This window comes from Phragmites australis, chromosome 15 (genome assembly GCF_958298935.1).
Source record: "Phragmites australis chromosome 15, lpPhrAust1.1, whole genome shotgun sequence".
In the NCBI taxonomy this organism is placed as follows: Eukaryota; Viridiplantae; Streptophyta; class Magnoliopsida; order Poales; family Poaceae; genus Phragmites; species Phragmites australis.
In genome coordinates this window covers 29,393,481-29,417,601 of record NC_084935.1, presented here as the reverse complement: position 1 = coordinate 29,417,601, position 24,121 = coordinate 29,393,481, and the positions used below count along the sequence as shown (strand labels likewise).

The following is a 24,121-nucleotide window of genomic DNA, read 5'->3' as shown; positions in this document are numbered from 1 at the left end:
ACCAAGACGTTGATGCCACAAGGCGGACGAGACGACGAGGTTGGTGTGGGTGGTAGCAGTGGTGGCGACTGGTGGAAAAGTGTAGAGGTTGCCGCTGCTATTGCAGCAAAGAATTTCGCGCCTGGTTAGGAGGTCCTTCACAGAAAAACCCAAAGCGTCAAATTCAATGGAACAACGGTTGTCACGAGTAAACTATCGAACAGAAAGAAGGTTGCGAATAAGAGATGGAACGGCAAGGACGTTGTTTAAGGAAAAATTAGATACTGAAGTGGGTAGGATGGAATGACCTCTAGCAGTGACAGGAATAGTGGAACCGTTGCTGACGATAATAGAAGAATAAGAAGGATGTAGGCAGGAAAGTTGTATACCATCCATGGACGACATGTGGGAGGTGGTGCCAGTATCCATCACCCATAGACCAGACCCCTGCAGGGACATCTAGTTCAGCGCCGCAATGAGTCCGGTCTGGTCCCATGATTGGCCAGGTGGCAGGGAGACCTGCGAAGGGGCGAAGGCGGTATGAGCCTGCGGATACAGGCCGAGAATACCCGCTGTAGGCACCGGCGCACACCAAGCTGGGGCACCGAAGGACCAGTAGGTTGTGGCCCACCCCGAGGAGGGTCGGCCTGCTATTGCTGCTGGTCGCGGTTGCCGCCAAATCGGCCACGGCCCTTGCCGTGCCTGTTGTCGCCGCGAGTCGATGCAGAAGAGTCGTCGCCACCGGATGGTGCTGTGAAGGACGTAGAGGAGCAGCAGACACCCGAGCTGCATGAAGAAGTAGAAGAACCGGCGGGCCGCCGCTCCTTGAGGACGAGCATGTTACGTGCCGTGACGAAGGAGGGCAGATCGGGTGAGTTGGCGATGTCGTCTGCGGTGTTGGGGAAGTGGGGGTTGAGGCTGCGCAGAAGATTGAGGATGAGCTGAGACTCGGAGATGGTGTGGCCGACATCGCAGAGAGAGTTGGCGACAATCTTCATGTGTTGGCAGTACTCCGAAGCAGAGCGATCACCTTGAGTCATGGAGTGGAACTTGTGGCTCACGAAGATGGCGCGCAGCATCTTGTTCGCTTGGAATAGGTTCTCGATGGCAACACAGAGATCACGCGCAGTCTGGTCCAGTTCCATGGCGAGGTCGAGGATGTCATCAGCGATAGAGCCGAACAGCCAACTGTGGACGCAGCAGTCCACCTGCTCCCAGGCGGGATCGGTCAATCGCGCAGGAACGGAGCTGTCGATGTGTGACTTGAGGCCGAACTTGCCGCACATGGAGTGGAAGAAGGATACCCACTTGTTGTAGTTAGGGTTCTTTAGCTCCAACGTCATGGAAACGTGGGACTTGATTGCGGTCGTGGCGAAGGGGTTGACGGCGACTGGTGCTGCATGATCAGGAGGAAGACCGCTGACTGGTCCGGAGATCGCTACAGGGGCGGTGGCAGCCGAGGTAGCCGAGGACATCGTGGAGATCGTCGACATGCTCGCAGCGTTGAGCCAGAGAAAGAAGTGCGAGATTTGGAAGAAGAGCAGCAGAAGAAAAAGATCAATCTGATACCATGTAAAGAACAAGAGAGATTAGGCAACACCATGCCCAATCAAGGGGGTGAACATCTGTATTTATATAGCCGGTTAGGCTAGGATTAGGAAGGTACAAAATCCTCAAATGGAGGAGCTAATCTAGGCATATACAGCTACACAATATCTCTAATAGTACCATGAATAACTGGAATTGAAGACCAGATTATAAAACCTCGTGCTATCGTGTGCGTTTTCATGTACACCACTTCTCTTTAGTTGAACTTTATTTGGATGGAAATTCTCAGCTTGATTTCTATTGAATGAAATTATCAGTTTGATATCCTCTGGGTGGTATGAACTTGTTTGCCAAAACAAGTCTTGGAAAGGCCTGTGCTTTTTCAACAGCGCGTATGACATCGTGTCTCCTCTCGCAGGGAGAACGAAGAGGGAAACCAAACTTCGAGATCGCCATCGTCTTTGGACTCCATCTCGACAACCCCTACCAGGTTGTTGGTGCGATGTCGAGCGTGGTCTGGCATCTGGTCGTCGGCGCTAGAGAGGATCGGACTGGGACGGGACAGGGTCCTCCAGGTCTTCGCTCATTCTCAGCGGCCTCAACCGCGCAGGAAGAGCGAGGCGTCCGAGCGGCAGCTGTGCCGCCGCGTCACACGTCATCAGAGAACAACATGTCGTCGGCTGTTGCACGTTCAAGCAGGAGACCCAACACGGGGGCGGGTGGCTGTGGCTTGCCAGGTGATGCTGACGCGGTTGCAGCCGGCGCATTGCGTGCCGGGTCTGAGCGCGGAGACGGCTCAATTCGTCTGACATGGACGAGCAAGATGACGCCGGCACGCCGCATGCGGCATGCGATCCCCGGAGCACATGCCATGCGAGGGGAGTACACCATGGTTGCTGGCTCACTGGCCACCCGAAGGACCTCCTAGTGCACCCCCACGCCCGGGCGGCACTGCCCATGGGCAGCGGGGAAGACAGAGGCAACGATGCCTGGTGTCATCGTCGACGGAGGCGGGGTGCACCGCCGGGGCTCTCAGCGTCCAGGTCAGGGCGATCACTTCTTCATGGCTTCGCTCGCCCACGTATTTTCTATCTGCTGAAGGGTTAAATGAAAAAAACATAAGATATGTAAAAGAATCTATAGATGGATAAGAGAGATGAACTGTCGAGATAGAGATTACGTGAGCATCTTATGAAGTTACAATTCACGCCCGCTAAACACTGCGACAGCCGACATAAGTGGTTGTTATTTCATTTACCGACCACCTATCGGTATTTCGTTACCGTCCATCCTTGGTTAGCTCAGAACCGACCGATCCATCTATAGATTCTTTTACATATCTCATGGTCAGGATTAAGCATGCGACACCCCAGACGGACGTGTTGTGAAGTCAACTAAGCGCTTCCGCGCCCTCTCATCATCCCGCGGCACTGCTTCGCCGGTCTCGCCGCCAGTCCCCGGCGAGCTCCCAAGTCTTTCATGCACGCGCTGGTGCTCTTCGATCCAGTTGGAATGTCTCGTCTGCTTCTTTTAGCATGGCAAATTGGATGAATTTTCTTCTCTTGGACCTCCCAAACTAATCTCGGTTCTGCGTCCACGGCCGATGGATCAGGTATTGGATGCGCCGGCGCCGCCATGGCGTGAAAGAACTGGAGATGCATCGGAGACGTTGCGCGTCGGAGAAGGAGAAGATGCATCTGCTCCCAACAACTGAGAGTGCATAAAATGGTTCCTTATATGGCACAACAATAGGGGACGTTGCTACTGTTGCATAAAAAAAGTGATCTTCTGTTGGAATATGTGTCGAATATGTGTACATGGTAGGTTACAGATAGACTTGAGTTGTAATTGGGTGGGACTAGGATTAGAGTTGTAGTCAAACTCCTAATTCCGGGCCTTTAAATAGAAGGCACCACCGTTGTAACCATGGTAAGACGAAACAGTTGGGGAGGAGCGCCCGTAGTCATGCCCCGAGGATGTAGGCATTTGGCCGAACCTCGTTAAAAAAGATCGTGTCTTATGTGTTGATCTTATGCTTGGCTTGATGATCCTGGTGATACTTCCGCTAAATTCCTAACAAGTGGTACCAGAGCCAGGTTGGAAGATCAAGAGAAGACACGAGGATATGTTCCACACCGCGCAAGGCTTGCACGGGTCCGAGGAAGGATGGCGCAAGGTGGAGCATGGCGGCGATCGACAACTCGATCGGTGGATTCGGACACTTCGAGCGTGGCGGCTTGAACCGTCCGATGGGCTGCATCAACAGGGATCCGTCCAGACATGGAGATCGGGTTGATGGCGGCCGGTGGCTGTTGTTTGATAGGGGTCGGTCAGACGTGACGGCCAAATTCGACGGTGCGGCTGGAAGACGTTGCAGATCGGAGCGACGGCTTTGACTCAAGCTATGGTGGACTTGGAGGTTGATGGAGGTATTCTACGTGGAGCTGGAGTTGCTGTGCGTGCCCTGCGTTGCGGCGGAACGACAACGGTTGGAGAGTCTCGATCTGAAATCGGCGTGACAACTGCGGTTGGACCAGAAGCAAAAGGAAGAGGCAGGTCTGGATGGTCCTGCTAGCTTCTGGAGACGTGTCCTGGTAGGACATGGCAACAGGACGTCGGCTCATGAGGCAGGCTAGCACGTGGGCAGCTGGAGTCGATCCTCCCTACGTTACAGGTGGACCACACGCGCGGGCAATTGGCTCAGTCCGGTGTCCGGCTTGGACTCGCGTGCGGTCTGGCGCTCCAGTGGTCATGCCAAATTTGCATGTTGCATGTGAGAGTATCTCATGGGAGGTGAGGTGCGTGGGCCCCAATGGACATGCATGCATGCAGATGGATTTGCATGTGAGGGGTTTCACGGGCCCAGGTGGACATGCATGCATGCAGATGGGGTGCATGTGGCCGAATAAAAAAAGGAGCTGCTTTGCTGAATAAAGAAAAGAGCTACGTTTGTTCAGGAGGCAGCAGCTTTGCCAAATAAAAAAAGGGGGATGCTTTGATTGTCTGTCCTGTCATGCATGCACAAGGTGACGGAAGAGTGTAGGAAGAGGCCAATAGTAGAGCGCTGAGGCGGCTGGCCAGGTGCGGTCTCCCTGGCGGACTCGACTAGGAGACGCGTGGAGGCGAGTGGGCCGGTCAGGAGACTGCGCGGGTTGGCTCGATTTATGAGGTTGTGTACGCGATGGAGTTGGATTCGGATCCAACTACTGTGAATAGGATCCGACTCGGTTTTCTATGGCGACGGCTGGGGCAATAAATACGAGATCAAACCGAGGGACCGCGCAACAGAAGCAGAACGCAAGGCAATCAGAGAAGGAAGTCCACGAGATTGCAAAAATTGCAATCAGACTGTTCATGAACCGTTGCTTGTGGCAGTTGACGGTGAACAGCGGGCGGCGATCGAGCGGGTCGATTTCGTCGTGTGCAAGCGACGTGGTTGTCGACAGGGCTTGAGAGCGGCAGATCGTGCACGAGCGGTGTACGAGGCGGGCGTACGCGCGGTTCAGCGTGTGCGTGGCTGTGCGTCCACGCGGGGCGCACGTACAAGTGTGCGGAGGCGCGTTCAGCACACGTGAGGTACACGTGAGCGGGATTCGGCGATCTGCGGCAACAGGTAGATGGCGTCGATGGCATCCAAATTCGAGGTGATGAGATTTGACGGGACTGGCAACTTCGGGCTTTGGCAAACAAGAGTGAAGGACTTGCTGGCGCAGCAGGGGATCCTGAAGGCTCTTAGCGACAAGAAGCCAGTCACGGTAGATGATGACAAGTGGGAAGAGATGCAAGCACAAGCGGCGGCGACAATAAGGTTGTGTCTCTCCGATCAGATCATGTACCATGTCATGGATGAAACATCACCTAAGAAGATTTGGGATAAATTAGATGATCAATTCATGTCCAAGACATTGACTCGGAAGCTGTATCTGAAGCAAAAACTGTATAGGCTGAAGATGCAGGAGGGGTCAGATCTTGCTGAGCATGTAAACGTCTTTAATCAAGTTGTCGCTGATCTTATGAAGGTGGATGTGACAATTGATGATGAAGATAAGGCGATTATTCTTCTGTGTTCCTTGCCAAGGTCTTATGAGCACTTGGTCACAACATTGACGTATGGTAAAGAGGCAGTCAAAGTGGATGATATTCTTGCGGCGTTGTTTGCTCATGAACAAAGGAGGAAGAACAATGCTGATGAGAGTTCATCTGGAGATGCTTTTTTCGTCAAAGGTGATCGAGGCAGGGAGACTAACAAGAAAAAGAAGAAGAAGGGGCCACAGTGCTATAAATGCAAGGATTGGGGACATGTAAGGAAAGATTGTCCAGAACTGAAGAAGGGCGTGGAAAATATTGTGGTTTCCAAGAAAGATGACTCGGATAGCGATGGTGATCTTCTCGTACTATCAAGTGAAAAGTCTTGTGGTGAAGCATGGCTGTTAGATTCGGCGAGTTCATATCATGCAACATCAAACAAGGAGTGGTTCTCTTCATACTCTGAAGGTGATTTTGGTCTTGCTCGCTTGGGAGATGACACGGGTTACCGTGTTATGGGAGTCGGCAATATCAAATTGAAGATGTATGATGGACAAGAAGTGCTACTTGAGGGTGTGCGGCATGTGCCGGGACTTACGAAAAATCTAATATCGCTTGGATTTCTGCATGGAGAAGGTTGGCTATATCAGGCGATGCCAGATAAGAAGACCTTGAATGTGATACAGGATGGCAAGACTGTGATGATAGGTGAGAAGATGGAAGGTCATCAATACAAGTTGAAAGGTGAAGTCATGAAGGTGGGAGCTGCAAATTTTGCGGAATACGTTCCTAACGGCGAGGCATCCTCGTCGGACTGTTCAGGATGAGCAGTAGAGATAAACGGCTCAAGTCTAGGTACACGGAGGTTCACACATGGCAGACTCAAGTTGGCGTGCATATTCGTCAAGGTGGAGTTTGTTGGAATATGTGTCGAATATGTGTACATGGTAGGTTACAGATAGACTTGAGTTGTAATTGGGTGGGACTAGGATTAGAGTTATAGTCGAACTCCTAATTCCGGGCCTTTAAATAGAAGGCACCACCGTTGTAACTATGGTAAGACGAAACAGTTGGGGAGGAGCGCCCGTAGTCATGCCCCGAGGATGTAGGCATTTGGCCGAACCTCGTTAAAAAAGATCGTGTCTTATGTGTTGATCTTATGCTTGACTTGATGATCCTGGTGATACTTCCGCTAAATTCCTAACATCTTCTACCATGGAAGTGGGAACAATTCTTCTTTTCCTTCGATGGCATTATGATCTATCATTGTACTTGTAATCTAGCATGTGCAGATGTTATCTTTTTTAGAACAATCCGGCTTCTGTAGTTTGTTGCATCAGATATAGTCCTCTCTTTCTTTCTATTTTTTCCGTCAACAGTCCGTTAAACTAAATTACACGTGCTGAAGTGCAGATTCTCATGTTGCTATTAAGTCGAAAATAAAATGCTTGAGGCGAAGTTAAGTCAAAAAACGATACTTCTTTGTTCAAGTCAAAAAACTATACTTCTTTATTCAACTTTCTTTTCCTTCTAGAGACCAATTTCTCTCCACCCCTCACTATCAGACCCCTCTTAGTGACTTGTCTATTTCCTTTTGCTCTCAAAATATTGGACATCACCATCTTCTTCTTAAGTTGTCATCTTACCTTGCAACCGTACCCTCCAAAATTTCTCTGTACTCATTCGTGAAGTCAGGAAAGCTGTTCGCCACTTCTATGCAATTCAATCAAGGGTAGATTCTCACAGCCGGTAAGCTAAATCTTTGCTTTTGATCCACAATTCCTTCGTACTGCAGATTCAATTCACTGTCCAGAGATTTCTCATACACTAACACCACGTCGACCAAGAACAATTCATCCGTATATCCAGCCCCATGCTTATATTTCATTTCCTGAGCAGGTAAGGGATGCTATAAATGCTTGAATCCTCCTGATGATGGAGATGGTCAGCTCTGCGGTAGTCCAGGAGACAGTTAGCCAAATCTTATCTGGTCTGGTTCATGGGTTTGAGGGGAAAGAGAAACTAGATGCAAATGAAAACTTGGAGAGGCTAGAGATGGCGCACATCAAGTTGGAGGCTGCTCTCGAGACATCTGATAAGTGGCTGATTACTGATGCATCATTGTTGCGTTGGCGCAAGAAGCTGAAGCGTGCTGCTCAAGAGTGTGATGACACACTGCACAAATACAAGCAGGGGATCATCGAAGACGAACTGATGGAACAAGAGGTAAGGAATTCCTCCCTTCCTAAGCAGATTGTGCATGCCACCAAGTCTTTCATTTCCTCCGTCTTTTACCGCAACAACAATCAGTTGAGCAGATCCATTGTTCGAAGATTTGAATGGTTTGCAGATGGTGCTAGTGAGTTTCTGAGATTCATAGAGCTTGGCGGCACACCATACCGTCACATGCCCTTCGGCTCCCTTATCAAGCATCTTTTTGCAGGCAAGGAACTGCAGCATAAAATTGTTCAGGGAAACGAGTACCCTTTGTTTGTACTATGGTTGGTACCCTTCAGAGCAGAGCATGGAATAGAGGCTGGTCTGATATTTACCCGGAAAGACGGTAATGCACCGGAGGATAACTTTTTCCTTAGTGTCGTGCTACAACTTTCAGAAAGTACAGACATAGTTGGGATCGTAATTAAGTGCTTGCAGTTGTTTCCCCCACATTTCAAGTCTACAGTTGAAATTATTAAGAAAGAACTTACTCAACTAACTACACAGGACTTCTCATGGGTGCCATACGTTGATTCATGCCAGAAAAAACACTGGGACAACGTTCATAGCTTTAGCTCTCAATGGTTTCGCCCAAACCCATTATGTTGCAAGCAGCATGATCAGCACAAGTTTTGTCATGGTAGCAAGTTCGACAAGTCAGGATTACCAGATGTTTCTCTAGAACCAGTTATTGAAGTAAATCTGCAGTGCCAAGTCTCGCTATCTGAATGCAAAAGTTATCTACAAGATTCTCCACGTCTGAAAGCTGGACTAGTCTTTACGCCCCATGGCTCTTCAAATGACTTGCTGCCTGCAAATAAAAGTTCTCCAATAGCAGCGATCTACAGTGAGGAGCAACATTGCTTGCATACAGACATTACCTTGGAACAGCTGGAAGAGATCATGTTGCCAAAGGCGATAGATTACTTCCGCCAGAACGCGGAAGCGACAGTCTACCAAATGCTTTGGAAGTCTAAACATGGCACTGCATACATTCAGGTTGAGAAGGGAAGCATCTTCGTGCCAAGCACACAGAGAACGTTTCCTGGAGCTAGGAAAAGAAAGCTGTTGCAAGGACAGGATGAGGAGTTGTGGAGTTGGGCACATGTGATCGCTCACTTCATCAGCTTATGGGCTACATATGCGCCCATCCGGCTGCAAGGCCGGATCATGGACTGGATTCAGAAAGAAAAGGAAATGCAGTTATCACCACCACCGCTACGCCTGAAATTCTAAATCATGTATCATCGATCGATCAGGGGAACAGGGAGAAATGAAAGAACGAAAATGGAATGTTCTAGGGAAAGGGTCATGAACAACAAAGTATAAAAATTCTCAGGGTCAAGAAGAGAAGCAGAGCTACGGCGCCAAGTCTGCAGGTTTACATATCACTAACAACTTGTGTTCTTTTGGTCTTAGTTAAGAAGTATGTTCTACATTAGGAACTTATGTACGTGCGGCACATCACTTGTTTTTAGGTTCAAAATGTGTGTTAGTATGGTGATGTTTGCTTCTCACCGGCTGATGTTATGGTGGCAATTACATGGTTATAGTATTATGCCTCAAGTTGCAACTTACCTGAAGCTCCAGTTATTTTTCTATTGCAAATTTGAGCGTGTAGTTATTTATCATTAGCAACTAATAATCAGTGTTTGGCTAAGAAATACATAGCTCAGCTCGTATCTTAACTATCATGTTAACTTTGACTAATAAATCTAATCATCATGATTATATCTACTAGCTAGTTGTCTAATCGTGAACTAGATGAAGAATAAAGAACACGCATGATAATCAGGACCGACTGCGAATACAAGATCGCAGATCTTTGATATAAAAGCTATTGATACTTCATAAAGTATAAGATACAATTAACATCGTGGCATACCTTGATAGCGGCAAATCCAACTCTAACTAATTAAAGCCTCATGACCTAATTAGATCATCTAAACTTAGCTTAAACTAGTATAAATAACTAAATCTAAAGTTGAAGGCGATTCATCGAGATTGACTCTAGACTTGGGATCTTCCATGGTGTAAACATCGAGAGGGTCGTCTATATATAGGGCAGGGAGTTAATAGCCACGAAATAGAACAAATCCCTAGGTTGTCACGCAGCACAAGGGGAGGGGATGCCGCACGGCACTAGGGCTCTCCTGCCATGTCGGCTACGGCCAACTCACAAGTTGGTTGTCTTCCTTCTAGAAGATTTTCAGCGGTTTCCATGTGTCCTCAATGCGCGTAGATTTTTCGAGATGGACTTATAAAGATAAGTCCAAATCTTTGATGATTCAATTTTCATATTTAACACTTGGGAATTTTCCCAGCAATGCCAGTGGTAGCTTCTGGAAGAATTATGCGAGGGGAAAGTACCTCGACCTTAGATGGGCTGAGGTGGGCTTCAAACTGGTAGTGTTGCGTGGCACCATGGACTATGCAACGCGGCATCACCAAGTTTTGGGCCGCAAATGGCCTACTTCATGGTGGATTGATGCATGTCTTTCTATATGATCCATTTGTGTCTAATTTCATCGTCTTTTCTATGAATTTCTGCAAGTCATAACCAAATAGGCCTAACAACAGGGTGGGTCGGGGCCGGAAGCAATGAGAATGCACCTGAACCAAAATTTGACCTGCCCCCGAAACATATAACGGGTGAAAAATCTCGCCCAATCCTGAACCTGGTGGGGACCCGAAACCCGACAGGGACCTGCGGGTGGGAGCTGGAGCTATGAGCGATGGTGGCCAGGGCGCTCCTCCAACGTCGCCGCTCCCCGACACCATCCCTTCCCCACCTTCGATCCTCCTGCACACCACCTCCACTGATGACTAAGAGGAGGACCACCAAGCCCATCGCCGCCGTCGACGCTAACGATGGCTTCTTCCCTGACGAATTCAACGATGGGTCTCCCTGGGAGGGCGCGCTCGTCTACCGCCGTAGTGCCGCCATACACCACCTCTAATGCGCCATAAAGAGCAAGTAATAAATATTTATATTACAATTATTAAGCATGCAACTGATTCCAACAATTTATAACAAAAGCGAGCTAGGAGGAGACAAAACCTCTCAACTTCTAACTATCCAAAGATCTACGCAGCGGAAGAAGACTATACAACAAAAGGATATGAAGCCACATGCCCTTCGGCTCCATACCAAAACACTGAGTTCGGAGTAGAGTGTGCTACTTCTGCCCACCACCCTGATCGGCAGGCACAAAGTAGCCAAACACCGCCTCTTCCTCGCTAACCTGCTAACCTGCATCAATTTCTCATACACTCGTACTGCACCGACCAAGAATTAAATTTCCTGAGCAAGGAAGGGATGCCACAAATGCTTGAATCCTCCTAAATGGCAGATATTGTCGGTTCTGCGGTTTTCCAGGAGACATTTGGCCAGATCCTATCTGGTCTGGTTCACAGGTTTGAGGGGAAAGAGAAACTAAACTCAAATGAAAGCTTGGAGAGGCTAGAGATGGCGCACATCAGGTTGGTGGCTGCTCTCGAGACATCCGATAGGTGGCTGATCTCTGATGTATCATTGTTGCGTTGGCGCAAGAAGCTGAAGCGTGCTGCTCAAGAGTGCGATGACACACTGCACAAATACAAGCAGAAAATCATACAAGACGAACTGATGGAACAAGAGGTAAGGAATTCCTCCCTTCCTAAACAGATTGCGCATGCTACCAAGTCATTTATTTCCTCCACCTTGAGCCGCAACAACAATGAGTTGAGCAGATCGGTTGTTCAAAGATTTGAGTGGTTTGCAGATGGTGCTAGTGAGTTTCTAAGGTTTATAGAGCTTGGTGGAACACCACGGCGTCACATGCCCTTTGGCCTCCTTATCAAGCACCTTTTTGCAGGCAAGGAACTACATCATAAAATTGTTCAGGGAAACGAGTACCCTTCGTTTCTACTATGGTTGGTGCCCTTCACTGCAGAGCATGGAATTGAGGCTGGTCTGATATTTATCCAGAAAGATGACAATGCACCGGAGGACGATTTTTTCCTTAGTGTAATATTACAACTTTCAGAAAGTACAGACATAGTTGGGATCATAACTAAGTGCTTGCAGTTGTTTCCCCCCCCCCCCACCCCCCCGCCCCCCCACCCCCCATTTCACGTCTATAGGTGACGGGCAATATTACGACCCGTCACCTATTACCTGGTCCCGACCTGAGGCGACATAAGTGACGGATCGTGTAATAACCCGTCACTTATGTCTGTCTCTTTTATCCATTTTTCAGTAGTGAGTTTTTTCATCGTAGGAGATATTAGTTATGCTTTTGTTAAAGCTCAAGTAGGACAGAAGTTTGTATCAGGTTAGGTTCTTGGCTTACACATCCTTATACAAAGGTTGGCCATGGAGTTGGTTGAAGGAAAACAATGGAATAACTAGAAAACTAGCGTGCCGTTGGCGCGCATATGTGAGTGCACTATGTAGACGACCCGTGATGAAATAAAGCTATTGTCTACGACCCGTGATGAAATAAAGCTATTGTCTATGTGCTTTGTAATCCATGGTTTAGACGTGAGCATTTGGAGTAATTGCATTTTCCAAAGAAAGTTTATTTGTTTTGAAAGGCATTTCAGGAACTGGTATACTTATAATTATAATTAAGCAGATTTGAAGGTAGTTGGATGGATATCCAGTCTATGAGATATAGCACCAGCAAAGCGGTAGCGATACATAAGAACACCGTTTGAGATAATTTGATAACCTTGTATAACTGATATTGTAATCAAATGACTTAAAAAATGGCAAAGATATGTCTTATAATTTGAAACGTGGGAAATTGCTGAATCAGCAGGGCTAAAAAATTGTGCACAAAGAAATATCTGTATTGCTCAAACTACACCAGTGCAAGGGAAAAAGTGAAATTAATCTTGAAGAGTATTTCTTTTAATTGAACATGATACGTTATACTGTAGTATACTCCATAAAATAGCTCTCAGGAAAGTATATGAAAAGAGGAGCAGAAGAAGATATATTTGTATTTATTACCTTCTATAAAAAGCTGTGATTCTATCAATTTCATCTAAATTTATGTACCAACGGCAAGCTGAAGTTCCGCTTAAGAAAGGAGGCCTGCCACTATATGACTTCATGGAAGTCCCAATAAAGATAGCTATAATGTGTTTTTTTGTCCAATTTGATAAACTGATTCTCCATTGAATTCCAATGCTCTTGCTCCCCAAAGCGAGAGTTCAACTCTGTTGCCACTGTAACAGTATCACAAACTTTAGGATACCTGCAATTATACTTGAAAGTAGGATGTATGTAATTATGAGAAGCCTATTAACCTGAGATCCTGTAGGTTGATAATCCTTCTTTGTCTGTAATTCCCCTTGACTGGTTAACACTCTTGCTGCATTGGAAACATAAGTGATCTGACCTATGATATCTGTAAATGAGGAGGGATTATATAAGAGATCAAATTAAGGAATTTTGTTGAAACTTGAGAAGATATTATAAATATGTGCATACCAAGAAATTGATCAGTTTTGTTCGTGTGCTGATATAAATCTGGAAATATTGTAAGAGGAAGTGTATTTTGGAAACTCAGGAGGCAGATTATGCACTTCAGCTATTTCAGTTTTCCTATTTACCCTGATCATATAAGGATTTCGGACCACTTTGAATCCAGGTTGTGCTCTCAACTGTTATCTTCCTCATGAGAACTATTTTTTCCTTCTTTCAGTCGAGGCTCAAGCAGCGGCATTGCATCTGGTGGTATTTCAGCGTACATAGAATAACCCTGCAAGTATAGTCATATTCTGTTTAATCTCATTTACTAGTGTCAAACAAGGTTATTATTGTTTTGGGAAGAGTTGTAGAAAAAGCAGGTATACTCATATGCTGTTTGCAATTATTGTTTGAATCACATTGATATTAATTTATGAAAATATTTCTCCTGAAATAGCGAAATTCAAGTGGTTTAGTTTGTATCTTTAGGTTATACCTCCTATTTGTAGCGTCTGGGTTTCCAGGGAATATTCTGTACTTGGACGATACTGTCAAAAAAAATTTGCTCTAACCTGTATAATATTTTCTTTGGATCTGAGGCCTCGTGACTGTGTACGGGTACTATCAATCAAATTAATGTAGTAGGACGATGACACGTGAGGAGCTAGATAGCTGAAACTGGTGTCATAAGATAGTAGTCAGTGTGGTAGTTTTTTAATTTGCTAGCAGAAATTCCGCTATGTATTGTCTAATTGTTTTTATGGCCAATTTACATGTGAGAACTGGAATATGGTCTAGGGTGCACTCGAATGGAATCCCAGTCTAACTGTTTGGCCTGGTCCAGCTGTTTGGCCCGGTTTGTATGATTTCAGATTTACGAGTAGGAAGACAAATGTGTGCAGGACAGGACCTTTGATTTGGCAATTTGATCATGAATTTAAATCTAGGTGCAACCTATAATTATAAGAATCAAATGATTGAAGATATACAAAAAAGGAAAGAAATGTGCACAGAACAATTGTATGATTTTGTAATTTGTATGATTGACACCATGAGTTTCGGCAAGGGCAATGCATTTGAAAATTTCGTCATGCACGTAGTTGGATATACATAAGATTCTGCAGGCATGTAGTAAGTAAAGTTGTCAAATTCAATCATGATTCAAAAGTTGACAAATTCAATCACACTAAGTAAAGTTTCTGTTATCCATTGCAGCCGTGCAAACAGGGTACTGGTTCAGGAAGCTAACATCTTTGTTGGCAACGTTCAGTGCAGTAGATCATTGAATGAAATACTTATTGTTGACATTCTATTAAACGCAATGCACACAGACAGAATATATTGCTTCATTAATATCGTTGCAATTAGAAAAAATAAATAATATGTGTAATTGGGACACTCTGGGTTATTACCTTTGGATTCTCCTTGCTTTTTTTTTCGCTTCGTTGATCTTGTCTTTGCTTTAGGTGATTGAGAGGTAGTCCTGAAATTAGATAAATAGACGCAAGATCAGATATCTTTTCTTTACTTATAACTTATGTAATGATTCGTTTCAGTTTAATTGAACTAATTTATTTGATTTCCTAGATTATTGATATCACAGCCCAGTTTTAGTATACAGAAAAAACTTATGAAAATAGCTGTTACTTTGAAACACACTATATGTATATATTGAAAATTTTATGACTGATCTACATTACAAGTTTCAACCTTCATATAGATCCAAAGTTATTTTTAAGCCGGATTACATGTCAACATGAGAAGATGCTTTATACATTGAGCTACAGATCTGATGATCTTAAATAGCTGTTGGTGATAGAATATATAAGATGCATAGCTACAGCTAGGTTGTCCAAGATTATCTTCAGTAATAGCCATTTCATCTTCATGTGCTTGGAGGGCGATCACAGGAAGAGATAGTGTACCAGTTATTATAACTAATATTCCCTGCATGCATTTCATTGAGCATGTGAGGAGTAGCTATGGTTCAAGGTAGAATATTAGAGCAGAGAAAGTAGCAACTGCTTGTGACCAGCAGTTATATATGGTTGGAGGGCGAAAATAAGAGAAGAGAGAGGGGAACTCACATGAGATCAAATGGTTTGTGAGAGATATATTTGGCTGCAAGCATGCTCAAATATTAAATTATGACAGACTCATGGCAGAAAGCGCATATATGGTCAACATATGTGAAGACAGCCCTTATGAAGGCACCAGGCATTGACCCACTAACCAGCATATGTGACAATGGAGAGGATAACGCAGATACAATTATTTGCATCTAATACAGGCAGCAATATTAGAACAGAACTACATAAAACACTGATGCAAGCAGTAATGCAGCCATTGAACTTCAGATAAACCTGATGCAAACCATCAATCATTGGAATATTTTGACAGTTCAATTGGGATTGTCAGATTTTCGATTGTAATTCTTGATGTTACATCGTGTTTCAAATCTACTTGATACTGCTTCCAGTTTGCTGTTAGTGTATCAATATACTTGATATAGCAGCACCATTGTTTCCGCCAAATCTTAGCAACCTAGTGAGCTACAAGGCCTCGCTCGATGTTGCAAGCTACTGAGTTGTGCCATCGCAGGAGAGGAGGAGGGAACAGGTAATCGGTGTTTCTCGAAGGATCTTGATGCAAACGTCGCACGTGAGAGATCGGACGGATGATTTTCCTCAAAGGATTGATCGGACGCTCTGTCTTTTATAGATGACGTGGCTCGATCTCGTGGTGAGAAAGTGTAGCACTTTAATAAGATATAAGATAAGATTACTCGTCCTAATACAAATAAGTTCGACAACGTGGTGACTCGATCCGCCTTCATACAGACATGATGCCTCTTCAACTTCGTACAAAAAAATCAATTGAATAGCTCGACACTGTTACAGTCTGGAAGATATGATGACCTTACAATAAGGGAAGATATCGGCAGATTAGGCATCTCGTCGTTAACTTCTTGTTTGATGGCTCACCAACCATCTTTCTACTTTAATCGATGCCATCCCATTCACATCTTGCTCCTTATGATTTCATTGTTCCGTTCCACCCACTACATGGCAATGTACTTGTTTTTTTTTTAAAAAAACGAGATATACTCAGTTTTTATTGAAAGCCAATAAAATCATACAGTGGACCACAAGCTGAGGAGACCAGCAAACAAGTCATCGATCCAAAATAACCATCAAATAGATCGAACAACTCACCCATGAGCAAAGTAGCAAAATAGGATCAGCACACCCTAACAGCAACCGGCTAGCCGATTATAGAAGAAACTAGAGTTCCACCATGTCGGAGAGTGAACTCCTGTCGCAGGGATCCCGAGAGACCCCTTTTTAGAGATTCGGCCGGGGGGATGATCCTAGAAAAGCTTGCACGGGAAATGAGCGGAAAAGGAAATAAAATGCGATGGCTTGCGGGGACACCGGGTTTTTGAACAGGTTCGGGCCGCGCGGAGGCGTAACACCCTACTCCTGTATGAGTGTTATATCTATCCTTGAAGGAGATCCTTCAAGGGTATATCTGGTTCTCGAGGGAGAGCTGTTTACAAAGAGCAGGAGGCTCTTATGTTCTAGCTGGCTGGTTTCTTGATTGTCTTGTGATCGGGGGTGGTGATTTCTTGTTCTTTGACTGACCTCTTGTTTTTCTCTTGTCCTCCTCTTTTTCGTTGTTCGTCTCTCCGTCTCCTCTAGCGTCCTCCTTCCTTTCCTTTTATAGATGCGCCGACCTCGACATATCCTGAATGGGAAAGAGGGGATGCCAATGCCCAGGTGCCACGGAGAAAGGCCTAATCATCTCATTTTGGTGAAGTGACAGGGGCGGTGGAGGAAGGCGGCGCGCATTCGACCACTAGCCGCTGCGGAAGCTTCGGGGTGCCACAAAAAAAGGCCCACCGGACAGCCTCAGAGGTGCCCGGTGCGCCCACTCTGTCTTGTTCTCCTGCCAGGGCAGGGTGGCAGGCCGAGTGCTTCGATTCTGGTAACGTTATCCCGAGGTGCGCAAGTGGAAACGGGACGGGACCCGTGCATTTAATGAACCCACGCCCCCCAGCCAGGGCATGGCCGGGTCTGACACTGGGGCGTGGGCAGCCGAGAATGTCAGGATGTCAGAATGCCAGGCCACGCGCGCCTATTAAATGCGGCATCGGGCCCTTGACTGGATGACACTCTGGCGACGGGGCCCTTTGAGTCTTTGAACGATCTTGCGCGAACCTTCTGGGGACCGAGTCCCCGCGGGCTGCCACGCGCAGCCCCGAGCACCCTCTCCCGAGTACTTGAGTGAGACCTTCGGGGCACCGAGTCCTCGGGGGCTGCCACGCGCAGCCCCAAGCACCCTCTCCCGAGTACTTGAGTGAGACCTTCGGGGCACCGAGTCCTCGCGGGCTGCCACGTGCAGCCCCGAGCACCCTCTCCCGAGTACTTGAGTGAGACCTTCGGGGCACCGAGTCCTCGCGGGCTGCCACGTGCAGCCCCGAGCACCCTCTCCCGAGTACTTGAGTGAGACCTTCGGGGCACCGAGTCCTCGCGGGCTGCCACGTGCAGCCCCGAGCACCCTCTCCCGAGTACTTGAGTGAGACCTTCGGGGCACCGAGTCCTCGCGGGCTGCCACGTGCAGCCCCGAGCACCCTCTCCCGAGTCTCTGCTTTTACCTTGCAGGGTGGTGATATGTGGTGGGCGGCCGGTTTGGCCTCGGGACTTAGGGACCCCTGGTTCTAAATACACCGACACACCACATCTGACATGAGCTGTTGATTCATAGCAAAGGATGAAATCCACCGAGGAGTAGTGGACACAGAAGCCTCAGGACCTTCCTATCCTCCGGTTTAAACAGGATCTTCCATTTCTGCAAATAGAAAATTTTAGAAAAAAGGATATCAATGGGGAGTGCGAGAAATTTCCTTTCTATCATCATCTTATTACGAGTTCTCCAAATTACCCAGGCTAGACCAATAAAAAGAAAGACACCCAGTTTTTATGAGCCTTTAAAATTCAAACTAATCCAGTTAGACAGCAAATCCTCTATAGACTTTGGCTGGATCGACCAGCCAAAGCACTCCATGAGACAACACCAAGTAAAACGGGCTAAAGGACATCTAAACAAAATATGATCAGTTGTTTCAGCATACCCACATAAATAGCAAAGTTCACTTCCTTCCCAACCCTTCTTCTTCATAGAAGCAACAGATTGCACTCTATCATGAGAAGCTTGTCAGAGAAAAATCTTAATTTTTAGGGGTAACTTGCTCTCCCAAATCTTACTAGCACCCTTGCTAATAATGCCCCCAAAGGTGAGAAATCTATAAAGAGATCTGGTTGAAAAAAATTTAGACTTATCTAAAGCCCAGAACACCTCATCCTCGTTGCCATTCAAGGTCACTTCCTGAAGCTTCCTATACAACTCTTGTAGCTTTTCTTGCTCAAACTGATTCGAGTTCTTCTTAATGCAATCTTCCAATTATTATTCATGACACAATCCTTCACAAGAGCATCAGGATCACCACTGAGTTTGAACAGCTCAGAATATTGGACATAAATAGGAACATCTCCAAGCCAAGTATCTTTCCAAAAGACCACCTTATCCCCCCTAATAACCTTGTAGTAAGCCCCTATTTGAAAAATATGCTTAACCTTATGTAAATCTTGCCAGAATTGAGAAGAGCCTCTTTTCTTAGAATTGAAGAACTGACCATCAGACTTGGCTCCTGTGATTTTACACCAAGTTTCCTCACTGTTCTTGACAATCTTACAGATCCACTTCACCAACAAACACTTATTCAAGGCTTAGTATTATCAATGCCTAAACCCCAAACTCCTTAGATCTGCACAATACTTCCCATTTAACCATATGGTATTTAAAATTATCTTCAGCACCTTACCAGGCAATAATGTACTTGTTTACAGAGTCCGAAACATATGGAGTACCATGTAAGTACAGATCACGCTCACATGCAGTCACGTAGCCCTGCGAACACATTGACCGTTAAATGCCATTAAAATGACCACATCCACATGCATGTAAATATTAGTTTTCGTTAGCTGAAGGGATTAACTAATGTTGTCTCCATCCTTTGATATTTAACGTTTTTTTAATTTTTTACAGGCTCCGATGTACAACAACTTCCGCCATCACTTTTTGAAAATCCAGATCACTATAATTTGTAAGAAAAACGAGGTGCAATATTATAAATTTATCTTATGGTGACAAGTCTAGGAAAATCGGTTTTCATATATTCACTTTGTTCACAAATATTTACATTGTATTGGTAAACGTTCAGCCAAACTTCTCCAACCTTAACACCATGCTTCTCCAACCTTAACACCATGAAAACATTATAAATTAAACTACTCACACTAATCATGTGAAAATTATATCATTAGATTTGGAGCCTTTTTACCATTCTTGGGAGGTACCAAAAAGTATAACTTGGGAGGTACCAAATTTCGGTACCTAGGTACCTAATTTTACTACCTCAGAAGGTATTATTTAGTGATACCTCAGGGTAAAAACACTATTAGATTTGTCATGGTATATACACTACAAGATCTTCCGAGTGTTTTTTTGTGAATGACCGATGGTAATTGTTCCTCTTTAGAAATTTTCTCAAATGGTTGAGGGTGTGCTAGCCTTTTTGGACATTTCTCGAGTGTTATTTAAATGGCCAATGGTTATTTCTCTTGGGAATTACTTGTCGGTGATTTGTTTTTGCTAATTTATTTTCACCTCAGGAAATGTTAAAATTGGATTAGAAAATCCTCGGCAATTTGAGCAAATTTTATAAAGGAGAACAAAAAACGTTGGTCGTTCGCAAAAAATCCTTGGGAAATCATGAAGATGTTGTAGTCATATATCTCCAATATATATATATATATATATATATATATATATATCAATTGCGTAGTTTGTACTAAAAGTATTTACAATGTACGATATTGCATATCATGTAAATGTCCAAAAGACAACATGTTTTAGAACAAAGACGTTATCCAACTTTTGAAATCTAACACATGGCTATGTTCAATATTAGAATGTTAATTTGACCACATAGATTTGTTCTAGAGCGTCAAGTAAAAAACTGAGGGTTAGTACGTTTCATATGGACGATACCACACTTATATATCCTTGCTGGCTTGAGAACATAGCTACTCAAGCAACATAACAAATGAGAGATTGATCTGTCCAAATGAATCTATTTAGCCTCCCCTAAACTACATAGCATACGCTCTAGGAATATTTGAAGTGACAGCCGCTGATAGATCGCACCTTTTTTTTGTTTGGAATTGGTCAAGCACTCTTTTACCTTGAAAGGAGAGCTAGGGAAGTCGTATTGATTGCTGATTTTCTCGGGACGCCTGGAATAGCAGAAAAATTTGTCTTGATTGGAAGTTGTAATTCATCGAGTGGCGCTGGTATGTATCTATTCAGCCTCATTCTGACATATCGCTCCACTTAATTTTATCCTCTTGTTTTACCATCCAAATGCTAGATGTCTATGTATGTTGTAAATTGATGACTTCGTTCTTTAACTCTCGTTTCACTTGACTTGATTTGGTCCTGTACGTGCGGCCATGCATGCGTGTAGATGTGCTATGCATATACATGTATTATTAAGTTGTAAATTAGCGCGATATATATTTAATGCCGATCAGCACGATGCATTCTATGAATAGATGAAATATATTTATGCAATCTTAATTTTGGTGCAGGAGCAACAATGGCTGGACTGTTAACCCGCATGACTGAATGGCTGATCCGGGCAATGGTCCTTTCGAGCTTTGTTGCTCATGTGGTTCTCTTCCTCTTCGCCGATATCCGTCGGCATAGGGCCTTCGACTGGCGGACGCTCCTCCTCTGGTTGGCGTACCAGATGTCTGATTCCATTGTGAACTACGCCCTGAGCCACCTGTCGCTTGGCAGCACCTCACACGAGCAGCAGCTCATCGCGTTCTGGGCCGCGTTGCTGCTGCTGTATCTGGGTGGCACGGACAACATCACCGCATATTCTCTGGAAGACAGCAAGCTCTGGAAGCGCAAAGCGCTGGATGTCTTCTTCAAGGTCGGGGGATCCATCTATGTCCTATACAAGCACGTATACATCGGCGGTGGAGGGACCTTGATCCCAGCATCGGCCATCATGTTCGCCGTCGGTATTGCCAAGTATGTAGAGAAGGTGTTGGCGCTTCGGGGAGGCGACTTGAGCAGCATCCAGAGTACAAGAAAGAGGCAGCCGGGTGCAACAAGAAGACAGAAGCTGAATGATGAGCAAGCCTTGCTTGTTGCTCACGACCTGTTTGACATCTGCAAGGGCGCATTCGCCGATTTTTGGGTCGTCAATGATGCGCGTGAACCCAGCAGAACAATATTCTCTTCGGAGTCTCTGACTCTGAAGGACAAGTGCAAGGTGGTCGAGATGGAGCTCTCTCTAATGTACGACACACTGTACACCAAGGCAAGCGTCATCTACACCTGGCGTGGTTATGGCGTCCGGGTCGCCTCGCCTGTCGCCACTGCAGCCGCCATCTTGCTGTTCTGGTTGTACAGTAAAGATGGCCACAGGTTAGCAGATGTCGTTATCACCTACATCTTGCTGGTTTTCACCTTCCTCCTGGATGTCAGATGGCTGCTGGGAGCACTAGCTTCGACTTGGACGTATGCATTCCTGACAGACAGACCAGGGCCGCTTCACCATAAACTGGTGTGCTCTGGGAGGTGGCAAAGGCTCCGTCGCGCCGTCATGCCTATGGATCCGCGCTGGCTGCTGCTTTACAGGTTGCCAAGTAGTAGCTACAGACGGTGGTCGGGCACCATTGGGCAGTACAACTTGTTGCGCGAGTGCACCCATGGTAACACGCGGAGTGGATTCTTCAGCAGACAGTTGAAGAAGTTTGCCTCGGATGATATTTGGAAGGAATACCAGTACTCGAGGGGCTTTGAGGTTCCAGAACAGGAGTTGGTGTTCGAACGGGTATGGGAGCTACTAATGACACCATCCCGGAAGGAGAAGGAAGAGGAGGAGAAAAAGAAGGAGGCGAAGCCCGAAGCACTTGTTCTCGGTCATGAGGATCGTAGGTTGTTAGACCACGCTCTGGATTTCGGTCCTGAATTACAAGAGCTCGTCCTTATCTGGCACATTGCCACGGACGTCTTCTTCTTGCACATCGATGAAGAGGCAGCATCGTCCCCAGATGGGAAGGTGATCAAGACGCTGTCAGACTACATGGTGTTCCTCGTCGCTGTACGCCAAGAAATGCTACCTGGGCTGAAGCTCCACAGCCTTTACACAGAAACCCGCGTTGCTTTGGAAACAATATGGAAGGTTAATGCCAAGAAATCTTCCAGCTGCAGGCCGAGAACAAGTCCCAGAGGTAGAGCAAGAGAAAAGAAGCTTGCCAGCGCCCTACAATGCATGGAGGGCAAGCTAGTTGATTCTAACAAAAGTTGTCTTTACAAAAAAAGTATTATTCTCTCAGATGGAACTTACTGCGCAGAGTTGCTGCTAGGACGCCTAGAACCTTCGGATTGGAAGACAAATCCGACGAAGGAAAAATCCTTGAAACTACTTCAGTTTTTCTTCTCGGGGCCGTGGTGGGAGGAGTACTGGAAGCATGTTGAACTACAGTCGAATATGCCACGACTGTTGAAATTCATATTAAAGGTTTGGGTTCGCATGCTCATCTTTGGATCCGTCCGATGCAGCAGGGATTCCCATGCCAGGCAGCTTAGCCGCGGTGGTGATCTCACAACCATCGTTTGGATGCTAGCAGTACACGCTGGACATTGTCGAACCGACAGGAATGCTTAGGCCAGTGTCAGCGAATCGTAGCATGCATCGTTTCCCATATCAGAGGGAAAAAAACTGTCCTCTTACATTTGTCTGTAAGGATCGATGCCTCTCATCTCTGTACCTCTACTTATATTATCGCTCGTGTTCATTCTTCAGTTTGGGATTACAAGCCCTCACGTCGGGAGGGCGGAGGCTATTTCAAGCTTTTAATTAAACAACAATAATAATGGATCATGTTGTTGAATCAGTAGCCTTTGATGGCAATGGCATCCTAACCAAGATGTCTGTCGGTGGATACCAAGTTCAGCGACTGATTTGAGAGACCTTGCGCGCGAACCTAGAAGGGTGGATAATAACGACATCACTCCTTCGGATATAAGCAATACAAATATTCATCCGATGGTTTCACCATTACAAACTCCAATAACAAGAGTTTGTGCCCATCGCTTAAATCATGAGGTGAGCTCGTTTCTAGCTATCCATGTTAATATTTGTAAGAAAGAAAAAATCTATTTTTTATCCCTCAACTATGAAGTTGGTTTAAAAATCGTCCATTATCTCAAAAACCAGAAATCTTAGATCCCTCCGGTCACAATCGTGTTCCATACTCGTGTCTCATAACATTTCAAGTGGTTTTCACTGTTAACTGGGACTTTTTCCTTGTGAGAATGAGATGCTACTAAATTCAAAAGATGTTTTGTTACTCTCTTTGATCCTAAATTCACGAGATGTTGTCTACCAAAGTTGCCACCTCCACTCGACCACAACTCCACTTGAACGTCACCCCCTTCCACACCAAGCCGGACTCTAATTCGCCCTCAATTCATACTCAAAGTTCGGTTCGGAGTCAGAAGATAACACCCCATTCAAACTAACATATCTCCCTCATACAGAATCCAATTGCGGCATGCTTATACTCATTGGAAAGCTTAGGATGAGTAATTGGAAAGGGCTCTGGTCCCATTGCTAGATTTGTCAAGGTTTCAGTCGGAGTCATCAAAATAAAGTGTTGCATCACTGTTTTAGACTATGTCGGGACTTGTAAGCATGTCGGGGTCCAGTCAGGTTGTGTGCCCTCCCCCCCCCCCCCCCCCCTCCAC

General features: G+C 45.7%; 3 protein-coding genes and 1 long non-coding RNA gene across 4 annotated transcripts; 2 read left to right on the top strand and 2 right to left on the bottom strand.

The window, feature by feature from the left end:
* Positions 1-629: 629 nt before the first annotated feature.
* On the bottom strand, positions 630-1,454 carry LOC133892290 (uncharacterized). Its single transcript, XM_062332975.1, has one exon. It carries the CDS (start codon positions 1,452-1,454, stop codon positions 630-632), a length of 825 nt encoding a protein of 274 aa, XP_062188959.1.
* Positions 1,455-7,172: 5,718 nt separating this feature from the next.
* LOC133892526 (uncharacterized) lies at positions 7,173-9,343 on the top strand. The gene is made up of 2 exons (XM_062333364.1): positions 7,173-7,302; positions 7,453-9,343. Exon 2 carries the CDS (start codon positions 7,486-7,488, stop codon positions 9,004-9,006), a length of 1,521 nt encoding a protein of 506 aa, XP_062189348.1. The 5' UTR covers positions 7,173-7,302; positions 7,453-7,485; the 3' UTR covers positions 9,007-9,343.
* Positions 9,344-12,244: 2,901 nt separating this feature from the next.
* LOC133892525 (uncharacterized) lies at positions 12,245-15,826 on the bottom strand. Its single transcript, XR_009904383.1, has 4 exons — positions 14,644-15,826; positions 13,253-13,523; positions 13,069-13,133; positions 12,245-12,987 (listed from the first exon to the last, which is right to left on the bottom strand). It is a non-coding gene; the product is annotated as an uncharacterized LOC133892525 (long non-coding RNA).
* A 4,451-nt stretch (positions 15,827-20,277) lies between these two features.
* On the top strand, positions 20,278-23,039 carry LOC133892289 (uncharacterized). Its single transcript, XM_062332974.1, has 2 exons — positions 20,278-20,646; positions 20,944-23,039. The coding sequence occupies exon 2, from the start codon at positions 20,952-20,954 to the stop codon at positions 23,037-23,039; it is 2,088 nt and encodes a 695-aa protein (XP_062188958.1). The 5' UTR covers positions 20,278-20,646; positions 20,944-20,951.
* The last annotated feature ends 1,082 nt before the right edge of the window (positions 23,040-24,121 follow it).